This window comes from Lithobates pipiens, unplaced genomic scaffold (assembly GCF_037356315.1).
Source record: "Lithobates pipiens isolate NorthernLeopardFrog02 unplaced genomic scaffold, aLitPip1_a1.2 Scaffold_23, whole genome shotgun sequence".
Taxonomy (NCBI): Eukaryota; Metazoa; Chordata; class Amphibia; order Anura; family Ranidae; genus Lithobates; species Lithobates pipiens.
Window position 1 is genome coordinate 291,676,181 of NW_027507785.1, and position 11,542 is coordinate 291,687,722.

General features: G+C 44.4%; 1 protein-coding gene across 1 annotated transcript; it reads left to right on the forward strand.

Moving 5' to 3' along the window:
• Positions 1-431: 431 nt before the first annotated feature.
• On the forward strand, positions 432-10,281 carry BCL10 (BCL10 immune signaling adaptor). The gene is made up of 3 exons (XM_077450320.1): positions 432-770; positions 4,472-4,760; positions 7,888-10,281. The coding sequence occupies exons 1-3, from the start codon at positions 681-683 to the stop codon at positions 8,256-8,258; spliced, it is 750 nt and encodes a 249-aa protein (XP_077306446.1). The 5' UTR covers positions 432-680; the 3' UTR covers positions 8,259-10,281.
• The last annotated feature ends 1,261 nt before the right edge of the window (positions 10,282-11,542 follow it).

The window sequence follows — 11,542 nt, forward strand, 5'->3', positions numbered from 1 at the left end:
CACAGATCCCAAAGGCAGCGGGGAGCGTCCTTATTGCGCAGCGCGATTCGCGCATGCGCAGTAGGGAACCGGGAAATGAAGCCGAAAGGCTCCATTTCCTGATTCCCATACCCAAGATGGCGGCGGCAGGACCCGACAGACGACCTAGAGATCGGCTTCGGGTACCGACATCGCGGGCGCGCTGGACAGGTAAGTGTCACTATTTTAAAAGTCAGCAGCTGCAGTATTTGGTGGACTCCCGCTTTAATTTTAAAGGGTGCCTTGACTGAAAAAAGTTTGAGAAACACTGATCTAGAGCACCCCTTTAATTTCCCTCATGATGTCACAGGTTGGAAGATACGCGTCGGAGATAACAGCTAGCAATCTACGGCCATGTTGTGTTTGCGTACCAAAGGAATTCAGGAAATGTGCCCGAACACGTCACTGACAGAAGTATGAGGAAGTGCTGAGCACAATGCCTGTGACAGCCCCACTGACAGGAAGCACTCAGACGGGACTTTCTTGTTCAGTTCACCTTTTTGTGACAGGAAGTCTCATAGAAAAGACTAGAAACCAATGTGAGGCTGGAAAGGGAAGGCAGGCTCATTCACGTAAGAGATAATTCAGCATATCTCCGTGTTTCTGCCTTTTCTGGCTTTCCCTTCCCCCAAACACCTGACTGCAGTTTGCCCCTCTGCCGGATGCTGTATGAACAGGAAAGCCTGAGGGGGGAGGCCAAAATGACTACACTGAGGCTGGATGAGGATGACATGGCAGAAATTAAAAGGGATGTAAGTACAAAAATGACTTGGTTTTCAGCAGACGAGGTTTACGTATTTAAAAATGCAAGGGCCACATTGCTTACGAAATGAGTCAGAGATGATGCAGCATACCACAGACAGTCCCATACAAGTTCACACAGGCATTAGAGGGCCACCTAATATCCAACCTTGGTTATGTTTCCTTGTCAGGGATGAGCAAAATAAAAGAGGTTTTGTTTCCCAAAATTTTAGATAAAATTGTGAAATAATGCTTTTCTGGCTATTTGCATATAAAGGCGAATTTAAAGAGTCTCTCTAGGCCAGTGACCTCCAAACTGTGGCCCAGGGGCTGGATGTGGCCCTTTGCTTGTCTTGATCAGGCCCTTGGTGTGCTATTCCTCCCACTGATACTAACAATGGGGTATCATTTCTGTCACTAATACCAACAATAGGGCACTATTATTTCCACTGATAGCAATGATGGGGCACTATTCCCCACCACTGACACCAATAATGGGACACTATTCCTCCCACTGACACCAATGATGGGATACTATTCCTCCCACTGACACCAATGACAGGACACTATTCCTTCCACTGACATCAATGATGAAGCACTATTGCTTCCACTGGCACCAATGATGGGGCACTGTTCTTTCCAATAACTCCAATTATGGGATACTATTCCTCCCACTGACACCAATGATGGGACACTATTCCTCCAAGTGACATCAATGATTGGACACTATTCCTCCCACTGACACCAATGATGGGACACTATTCCTCCCACTGACACCAATGATGGGACACTATTCCTCCCACTGACACCAATGATGGAACACTATTCCTCCCACTGACACCAATGATGGAACACTATTCCTCCCACTGACACCAATGATGGAACACTATTCCTCCCACTGACACCAATGATGGGACACTATTCCTTCCCCTAATACCAACAATGGGACAATATTCCTACCACGAATACCAATGATGGGGTATTGTTTACTCCCATTAACACCAGGGCATTTTTGACTCACGCTTGCCATAGTCTGGCCCCTTAAAGTCTGAAGGACAGTAAACTGGCCCTTTGTTCAGAAACTTTGGAAACCCCTGCTCTAGGCCAAAGTTTTTATTTATTTGGATGGTTTGGGTTCAATCTGACACAGAGATCCTGGCGGGGGAAAAAGCCACAGGCATTATTAGATCCCTATAATCAAGGATCTGAATAGCTGGTAAGCGGCAGTACTTTTGTTAGGTGGAGGACCCTTTCACTACACTAAGGCACATCTTCTTGGGTGACGTGTGTAATATCACTTTTGAAGGTTCTGTGAGACTGATCTGGATTGTCTAACCTCCTTTGGAATGTGGATTATAGATTGCAATTTGGACATTGGTATTTCTATACACTTTTTTGGTTTATTATTGCACTGATTTGAATTTTAAATTCCACCATGTATGTCGTTCGTATAGATGAAGTGATTCTTTCCTCCAACTACAGGAAAAATCACTCAATTCCCCCATCAATGCAGTCAGTGTTGATGGAGGAATTGTGTTCTTCCAGTGCGAGGGGGGGGATTGGTTGGATAGCTGACCCTGCCAGGAGAACTCAGTGATTATATCTAGTGGCTATAGCCTGTGGCAATAATCGCTTGCCAGAAATCTGATACCGGTTGTACTCAGATCGATCGATGAATTGACTTGGGTACAATCAGCTTGCCCATACATGGATCGAATCTTAGCCAGTCCCTGCAGAACTGTCTGAGATTCTAACTTAAGAGTAGAATTCCCCTCACTTTGGAAGATATCCTTTAACTTCCTGTTGGGATCTCTAGTAAAGAAATTGAAGGGAACATTGTTTTTTACCTTAATGAATTCTCTGCATTAAAGCGGAGTTCCGCCAAATACTGCAGCTTCTGACTTTTAAAATATGGGCACTTACCTGTCCAGGGCGTCCGCGATGTCGGCACCCAAAGCCGATCTGTCCCTCGGCTCTCAGGTGGAGGCACCACCATCTTCGGTAAGGGAATCAGGAAGTGAAGCCTTGAGGCGCCGGACATGGTGTAGATATCCGTGGACACTGCAGCTATCTATGCCCGGAAGTGGGAGAAAATACCTGGATTAGACAGGTATCCGCTCCACCCCACCCCCCCCCCCCCCCCCCCCGAATGGTGCGAAATTTGACACCGGAGGCCGGAGGATTCCGAAAAGTCCAATCTTTGGGTGGAACTCCGCTTTAAGGTAAAAAAACTTTCTGAGTGCAGCTCCCTCCCCCAGTCCCCCCTATACTTACCTGAGCCTGACCTGTGCACGAAAGCAGCTGCTCTCTCAGCTCTCTCCCTCCTCATAGGCTCACAGACAGCAGCAGAAGTCATTGGTTTCCGCTGCTGTCAATCACAGACAGTGAGGAGGGAGGGGGCGGAGGGGCCGAGCAATGCTCTGAAGGTCTATGGACACACAGAGCCAGCTCTAAAGTGAACTGAAATTGCTTGCTATGGTGGGTACTCGATGGGGGGTGGGAGTCAGGAGCGCCGGCAGGAGACCCAAGAAGAGGATGATCGGGGCTGCTCTTTCCAAAACCATTGCAAAGAGCAGGTTAGTATAACATGTTTGTATTTTAAATGGTTTACAATCAATTTAAAAATGTGCTGCCATTATTTTTGAATGGTTGTTGACAGTGTTAGTAAGAGTCGTGTGCTCTTGCCCGGAGAAGGAAACATATGGAGGTTTTTGTTGCTGCTGGGGAGATCTGGCCTCTCTGTTTGTCTTGGCGACCACCGTCAATGGGACAGAAAGGGATGAAAACTCCATAGGACATCTGGGCAGAAGGCGCCTAGAATGTGTGGAGGGAAAAAGAGGGGTGGTGGGTATTTTCAAAGGGTTCAAAAGGACCTGAACTCTGGAAGCTGTGCCCAAAAAAAAAGGTCAGGTAGTGTGCAAAGGAATTGTCAGCTGTGATCTCCCTGCAGCTAATCTTTTCCCATTACTGATTTACTATGCCTTGTTTGGCGCTGCCTTTATGTGGAGGAGGCCCTATTGGTAGAGGACCAGGACTTTGCTTTCTCGTGCCAGATCTAACCACTTATGAATGGTTATCTGACTGGTAGAATATTCATGAAGCAGCAGGAGGAATGCAGAAAGCAGGGGGATCCTTGCTATGCAGGTCCTCCAGTACAGCTTCCTCTCCAGTATGGAAAACAATAGGCAGCAACATAGTGATATAACCAGTTGCGGATGGTGCTCAATATTTTGGAGGTGGGGGTAGCAAACTAACCACCCCCCCCCTCACTTGCACCGCCGCCACTCACACCACCGCCACCCTCCAGCAGATTTAAATACACTAACAATTTGAAGCCAAACTTCAGCTCACACTTTCTAATCAGTTACAGCAACAGTTTTACATAAATAAATGAAAGCTGATCATTAAGCTGATCTAAGCACCCCCCGTCAGTGTTACATTTTCTGTCTCATACCTGTAAACTGATACATTCTGCTGGAGAGCTTGTGATTTAAAAAATAACAGACTTGCTGGCTAGATCACCAGATGAAAATAGAAGAAAGAGAAAAAAAAAAAAAAGGAAACATACAGCCATCACATCTAAGAATTGGTAAGGTGAAATATAATAAATCCTTGCTTTTGGGTTTAATACTGCTTAAAACCTAAAACATCTAACATCATAAACATCAAAAAGACTACGCATACATTCTTGATTCCATCGGTTGTTTTCCAGGCCATCGAATGCCTACGTCACTACCTGTGCGACAAACTGATTGCGGAAAGGCACTTTGATTACTTGCGTTCAAATAGGATACTAAACAAGGACGACACGGAGGAAATTATGAACCAGACTACCAGCAGTAAAAGAGCGGGCGAACTGCTGGACCGACTGGCGAAAAACCCAAAAGGCCTTGACAGGCTGATTGAATCAATTAGACTTCTACGAACGCAGGATTTTCTCATTGACAAGATCACAGACGAGGTACTCCGATTGAAAAACAAGAAACTGGAATCCAACAAAGGTAAGTGTCCCACTCAAGGCTGTAATGTAGCCAGGAGGTAGAGTAAACTAAAGCTGTGTATTGAAGATCGGACAAAGCCTTTATTAGGTCTTAGAAGAGATTTCTGTATTCCTTTATACTACTTGATGTATATTTTAGCCTTGGGGGTCTTTAGACTGAGAATAAACCTATCCATATCCCATGCGGTTTCCATCTGATCTGGCACTTACAATCGACTTTCAAACACTATGATGTAATGATATAATGAAAGAAACATACATCAAGACAAAAATGATAATTAACCCCTTCACGCCGACGTAACGCAAATATACGGCCTTCTCCTTCAAGGGGGTTGCAGCTGCACGCATCACCCCGGTACCATTTTTAGAGCTGACGGTTGGCTTTCTTGTAACAACAACAGATGCGTCTAGCCACTCAGCTGTTATTACAAGCAGTGTAATGGGACGCCCGCCCCTCCTGCCACCTTCTGCAACTCGCCCGGGCTCTACTGTCCCACTGGGAGGCCCAAGCAACAAGCCGGCACGTCTGTCAGCTGGCTGGAGACCCGAACAACGCCAGAATCAGCTTTGATTGGGTCTTGGATCTAGTAACCTGGAAGCGATGTCGTGACATCACTTCTGGTTTACTCAGGCACCATATTTAAAAAAAATGACAGAATTCAAAACAGCCAAACTTGGCATTTTGAATGCTCTTAAGACCTCCTCTGTAACTTTAAACTGGTAATTGAAAAAAAAATTTAAAGCTTCGCCTATGGACGTTTTTAAGTACTAAAGTTTGTCGCCATTCCACGAGTGTGCGCAATTTTAAAGCATGACATGTTAGGTATCTATATACTCAGCATAACATCATCTTTCACATTATAAAAAAATAAATGGAATAACTTCACTGTTTTATTTATTTTTTTTAAATAATGAAATGTAATAATAATAATGAAAGTGTATTTCTTCCAAAAAAATTGCGTTTGATAGACCGCTGCACAAATACAATGTAGCATAAAATATTGCAATGACCGCCATTTTATTCTCTAAGACCCCATTCACACTGGGGTGCTTTACAGGTGCTACAGCGCTAAAAATAGCGCCTGCAAAGTGCCCTGAAACAGCCGCTGCCTTGTCTCCAATGTGAAAGCCCCGAGAGCTTTAACATTGGAGTGGTGCACTGGCAGGACGGTAAAAAAAGTCCTGCTAGCAGCATCTTTGGAGCAGTGAAGTGTGTGTCTCCACCGCTCCTGCCCATTGAAATCAATGGGGCACCGCGGCTATACCAAGAGGTGCTTTGCAGTGGTTTCTAACCCTTTCTCAGCCGCTAGCGGGAGGTAAAACCACCCCGCTAGTGGCTGAATAGTGCCACAAATCTGACGGTAAAGCGCCCCTAAAAATAGCCGCCGATGCACCTCCCACCCCAGTGTGAAATCGGCATAAGGTGTCTGCTAAAAAATATATATAAAATAATTTGGTGTTCTAGCAAAAAGTATTGATTTTAACTTGTAAGCAACAAGTGTCAGAAAAAGGCTTAAGCCGCGTACACACGGGCGGACTGTATGGCCAACTTAGTCCGTCAGACAATCCGACGGACAGTCCGTCCTACTTTCGAATGAACGGACTTGACCACACACGATGAACAAACAGTTGATATATATATATTAACAAACATGTTATATTTACCTGCTCTATGTAGTAGTTTTGCACAGAGCAGCTCTGATCCTTTTCTTCTAAGTCCTCTGCTGGCACTCCTGGCTCTTCCCCCGTCCACCAGTGCCCCCAATAACAAGCCGCTTGCTGTGGGGGCACCGGTGCATGCTCACTCCCGAGCCCAGCACTATCCATAAGACACATAGACCCTTGTCTCGGTCCCAATGAAATGGTGAAAACAAGTATTTTATTGAACTACTTGCTGACCAGCGATGTACCCGAACACCGCTAGACTTCAAGTGGTTTTACGGTGATGATGCCTGCAGCCATTTTTTTTCAGAGCTGACAGCCGACTCTTTTGTAAAAGCAATCCTAGACACTGGATTGCTTTTACATGCAGCAGGAGGGGATGTCTCCCCCACCCTCCCACCACCTTTCGTGGCTTTAACAGGATATTCTGTCCACACGTGGAGTTCCAATGTACCAGCCGTTGCTTCTGCTGGCTGATCAGAGATCCAAACAAAGCCGATCCCAGCTTTGTGCACCGTTTGCCTATAGAAATCCGGAAGCGATGACCTGACATCACTTCTAGTTTACCAGGATGTCAACAGCGCCGTTTTCAAAAAAAGAAAGCATTTGATCTCCTCCGATCTTGGTGTTTTGAATGCTTTTAAGGGCAGAGGAGAGATTTGGGGTCGTACAAACACCAGATTTCTCCATAAAGCGTACCTGTCACATGACTATTGCTGTCAGAAGGGATGCTTACATTCCTTCTGACAGCAATAAAAATGATTAAAAAAATTTAAAGTGAGAGAGTTAAAATAAAATAAATAATAATAATAATAAAAAAAAAAAATATATATATATATATATATATATATATATATATATATATATATATATATATATATATATATATATATATATAATAAAAAACTAAATTAAAGTGCCCCATTCTCGCCTGCATGCATGCAAACAGCGATCGTCCCACACATGTGAGGTATCACCTCGAACATCAGATCATGATTATTCCACCATCAGGCCTTTATGTCTAAAATGGTAATTTGTAAAGGCTTTTAAAGCGTTTGCCTATGGATAGTAAAATTGAAATAATTCGGCCTAACATCATATTTTATATTTTACAAAAAAATTGGGTTGTGTATCCTGTTTCTTTTTTATTAAAATTTTTGTTTTTTACCCCCAAGAAATGCATTTGAAAAACCGCTGCGCAAATATCGTGTGACATAAAAAAAATTGCAAAACCCACCAATTTATTCTCTATGGCCCCCTACTTTAAAAAATATGTAATGTTTGGGGGTTCTAAGAAATTTTTAAGCAATGTAGATTGTTATATTTAAACAAAAAGTGCCAGAAAAGGCCCAATCTTCAGGTGGTAAAAAAGGCAATATCTTATGATACCCAGCGCTTTAGCAAACTGTCATTTATTTAGCGATTATGTCTACTTTAATGATTTTTATCTACACCTTGTCTTGCAGGTTGCTGCCTGAGCACTTTGCCGGCTACACTGAATGGATTAAATAGTGATCTTTATAGACAGCACTCCTCAGATAGCAAGTTATTGTCACCGGAAACAGAATCCACGGTTCTTTATCACCCCGAGGGTGAATCTAGCCTTCCTCCTTATTTTAACACAACCCTGACATTAACTGATCAGTCTATTGTAGAAAACAGAGCAAGGAGCCCCAGGCAAAGTTCTCCCCATTCACTTCGGCTCCCAAGACCCGGAGAATTCGGAGCGCCTCCTCTTCCAGTGACCCTTCCCCAGGAGCATGAAGACGTGTGTGTCAGCATCCCGATTGACAGTCAGTTTCATCCCCTAAGGTCCACTTCACCCTCCAACCTCTGAAGATATCCAAGACGGTCAGAACATATCATCTGACAAAGCACCACAATTTTGGAAAGGTTCTCAAATAATATTTATGGAAACCAAACTGTACTGGGCATAAATCATCCAGCGTTTCACATTAACACAAACACACTGTGGGGTGCATTTATAAAATATCTGCATAGCAATTCCACCCAGTGAAAATGCATGTATATTTGTTCTGTGGGAAAAAAAACGATTGCTATTAGGCTTTTTCAAACGCTGGTCAACGTATAAAAGGTATTATTATTGCATTTGATGGCGCCAATGCTGTGGGTATTATTGTCGTCACTGGCACTAATGCTGGGGGGTTATGATTGTGGCCACTGACACCAATGCTGGGGGGTTATGATTGTGGCCACTGACACCAATGCTGGGGGGTTATGATTGTGGCCACTGACACCAATGCTGGGGGTTATTATTGCGGTCACTGGCACCAATGCTGGGGGTATTATTGCGGTCACTGGCACCATTGCTAGGGGTTATGATTGTGGCCACTGACACCAATGCTGGGGGCTATGATTTTGGCCACTGATACCAATGCTGCGGGCTATCATTGTGGCCACTGACACCAATGCTGGTGGTTATTATTGCAATTACTGGCACCAATGCTGGGGGCTCTGATTGTGGCCACTGATACAAATGCTGGTGGTTATTATTGCGGTCACTGGCACCAATGCTGGGGGCTATGATTGTGGCCTCTGACACCAATGTTGGTGGTTATTATTGCAGTCACTGGCACCAATGTTGGGGGCTATGATTGGGGCCACTGACACCAATGCTGGGGGTTATGATTGTGGCCACTGACACCAATGCTGGGGGTTATGATTGTGGCCGCTGACACCAATACTGGGGGTTATGATTGTAGCCGCTGACACCAATGCTGGGGGTTATGATTCTGGCCGCTGGCACCAATGCTGGGGGCTATGATTGTGGCCTCTGACACCAATGTTGGTGGTTATTATTGCAGTCACTGGCACCAATGTTGGGGGCTATGATTGCGGCCACTGACACCAATGCTGGGGGTTATGATTGTGGCCACTGACACCAATGCTGGGGGTTATGATTGTGGCCGCTGACACCAATACTGGGGGTTATGATTGTGGCCACTGACACCAATGCTGGGGGTTATGATTGTGGCCGCTGACACCAATGCTGGGGGTTATGATTGTGGCCACTGACACCAATGCTGGGGGTTATGATTGTGGCCACTGACACCAATGCTGGGGGGTTATGATTGTGGCCACTGACACCAATGCTGGGGGTTATGACTGTGGCCACTGACACCTGTGCTGCGAATTATTACTGCGGTCACTGGCGCCAATGCTGCGGGTTATGATTGTGGCCACTGATACCAATGCTGGTAGTTATTATTGCAGTCACTGGCACCAATGCTGGGGGTATTATTGTGGTTACTGACACCAATGCTGGGGGTTATGACTGTGGCTACTGACACCAATGCCGGAGGTTTTGATTGTGGTCATCAGCACCAATTCTAAAGGGCTAATACTGTGGCCACTGACACCAATGCTGGGAGTTACTATTACTTACACCAACACCAACAATTGGGCCAGCTTTACTCCCATTTTCTCTTCAGTGCGTGTTGTGTTAAATAAAATACAGCAGCATCAAAGTTTCTGGGCATTGAGGTGCATTGCAGCCTATTCATTTTGAATGTGCTGTCTAATCTTATGTAATGCAATACAATGCTTCAAAATGCTCTGCAAATGTGCAGCTCTCTGGGAGTGTCAGGGGACAACATGAGGGGCTCTAACTCGAAACTGTTCTTGGGTAAGAGAAATCATTTCTTAAACAGTTGTCACCCAAACAGGTGCCGTCTTTTAACCTATATTGCTGTGTAGGTACAACCAGAATCCTCACACCCAGAATCCATCTCTTGTCTCCAGTCCTGATAAAGAGGATGTTCTATCCCCGAAACATGTTGGAAACATATACAAAATGTTTTGGACTGTTTTCACAAATAAAGTTCACAATTGAATTAGAATCTTTGGGTGTTGACATAGGATCTAATCTTTCTCTACTTTCTCTCCAAAATTGCATGCATTTTAGCAGATTGCGAAGAACAGACGGGAACTATCAATGCTTTGTGGTGTGCTGCAGTGAAGATAATGCAGCAGATTCATTACAACCTACATTAACCACTTCAGCTCCAGACCATTTTTTGCAATACGGCACTGCATTGCTTTAACTGACAATTGTGTGGTCGTGCAACGTTTTACCCAAATAAAATTGATGCTCTTTTTTCCCCCCACAAATAGAGCTTTCTTTTGGTGGTATTTGATCACATCTGCGGTTTTTATTTTTTGCGCTAGAAACAAAGATATTTTTGAAAAAAAGACAATATCTTTTACTTTCTGCTATAAAACATGTCCAATAAAAAAATGTATTTAGCCCAATATGTGTTCTGCTATATCGTCTGCTATAAAGTCCCAATAAGTGTATATTGATTTGTTTGTGCAAAAGTTATAGCGTCTAAAAACTACGATATATATATATATATATATATATATATATTTTTTTTTTTTTTTTTACTAGTATTGGCAGCGATCAATGACTTATAGCAGGACTGTGATATTGCGGCAGACAAATAGGACACTAACTGACACTTTTTTGGGAACCAGGGACACTAATACAGTTATCAGTGCTAAAAATATGCACTGTCACTGTACTAATGACACTGGCAAGGAGGGGGTTAACAACAGGGGCGATCAAGGGGCTGTGTGCCTAGGCAGTGTTCACTAACTGCGGGGGAGGTGCTTTTACTACTTGAAGACATGGGTCAGTGTTCCTGATTCACAGAAACACAGGATCCGTTTCTTCTGTACTCACATAATGACAGTCTGCTATGTTTACATAGGCAGACTGTTGTTCTGTCAAAGTATTGAACAATCAGCAGATCCCAGCAGACATTGGGTCCACGGAACTCGCTGATCGGGCACTAATTGCTGGCACTTTATTGTAATCAGGGCACTGATGATCAGTGCCCTGATTACATGTCTCGATGTCCCCTGCGAGGAGATGCCGCTGATCAGCTCTCCTTGCCCCATACTCTGTCAGTGTGAGGTGATGAAAGCCGATTACCGGCATTTCTGTGTTTACATGTGGCTGGCTGTGATTGGACACAACCGGTCACATGGTTAAAGAGCTGCGGCTCTTTACAGAAATCGGGTTCGCACTGTGTTCTAGCAACACACACGTTGCGTGCGAGAGTGCCCGTTCTGGGACACTGTCATATGACATCCACC

Bases quoted from the DNA above. Each gene is read 5' to 3' on its own strand.
- BCL10 (XM_077450320.1), top strand. From the start codon at position 681: ATGCTGTATGAACAGGAAAGCCTGAGGGGGGAGGCCAAAATGACTACA. The intron at 771-4,471 runs GTAAGTACAAAA...GTTGTTTTCCAG, and splicing joins TGGCAGAAATTAAAAGGGAT to GCCATCGAATGCCTACGTCA. The intron at 4,761-7,887 runs GTAAGTGTCCCA...CTTGTCTTGCAG, and splicing joins GAAACTGGAATCCAACAAAG to GTTGCTGCCTGAGCACTTTG.